The 405-nt window shown below is 40.0% G+C and overlaps 1 protein-coding gene across 1 annotated transcript; it reads right to left on the bottom strand.

Annotated features, from left to right (window-relative positions):
• Positions 1–392, bottom strand: LOC114578770 (GTPase activating protein 1-like; the record flags this gene model as incomplete). The annotated part of the gene is made up of 1 exon (XM_028692233.1): positions 1–392. A coding segment is annotated over one exon (306 nt), but the record flags the coding sequence as incomplete, so codon positions are not given.
• Positions 393–405: the final 13 nt, after the last annotated feature.

Raw genomic sequence — 405 nt, 5'->3', positions numbered from 1 at the left:
GGAAACAACATATACTATATCTACATTAAATATTACACTAATTCATTTTATTTTATGTTTTTGAGAATGTAAATGGCTAGCAAAGCTTATGAACCCTGAAAGCTCTTCGCATTAGGAATGTTTATCCACTGCAACTGCAGCTCAATTTCACCGGACTCCACATTCCTGAGCCTCAGAAACATGTCCTGATAAACTTTCCCATTCTCCAAGCGGATAGCACTCTCTTCAGCCAGACAGTTTTGCCTGTTGGGCACCACTGTTGTTATGACAGACCCATCAACGAAGTCTTCTAAGTTCATCTTCACAACGTCGAAAATTGCTCGTATGTCGAACTCCGCATTGCCCATGGGGTCATCAAAGCTGAATAGATCCTTGTCAAACACGTACTGCAATAAAAAATAAAGA

This window comes from Dendrobium catenatum, unplaced genomic scaffold, assembly GCF_001605985.2.
Source record: "Dendrobium catenatum unplaced genomic scaffold, ASM160598v2 original_scaffold_148768, whole genome shotgun sequence".
Taxonomy (NCBI): Eukaryota; Viridiplantae; Streptophyta; class Magnoliopsida; order Asparagales; family Orchidaceae; genus Dendrobium; species Dendrobium catenatum.
This window is presented reverse-complemented; position numbering and strand designations above follow the sequence as displayed.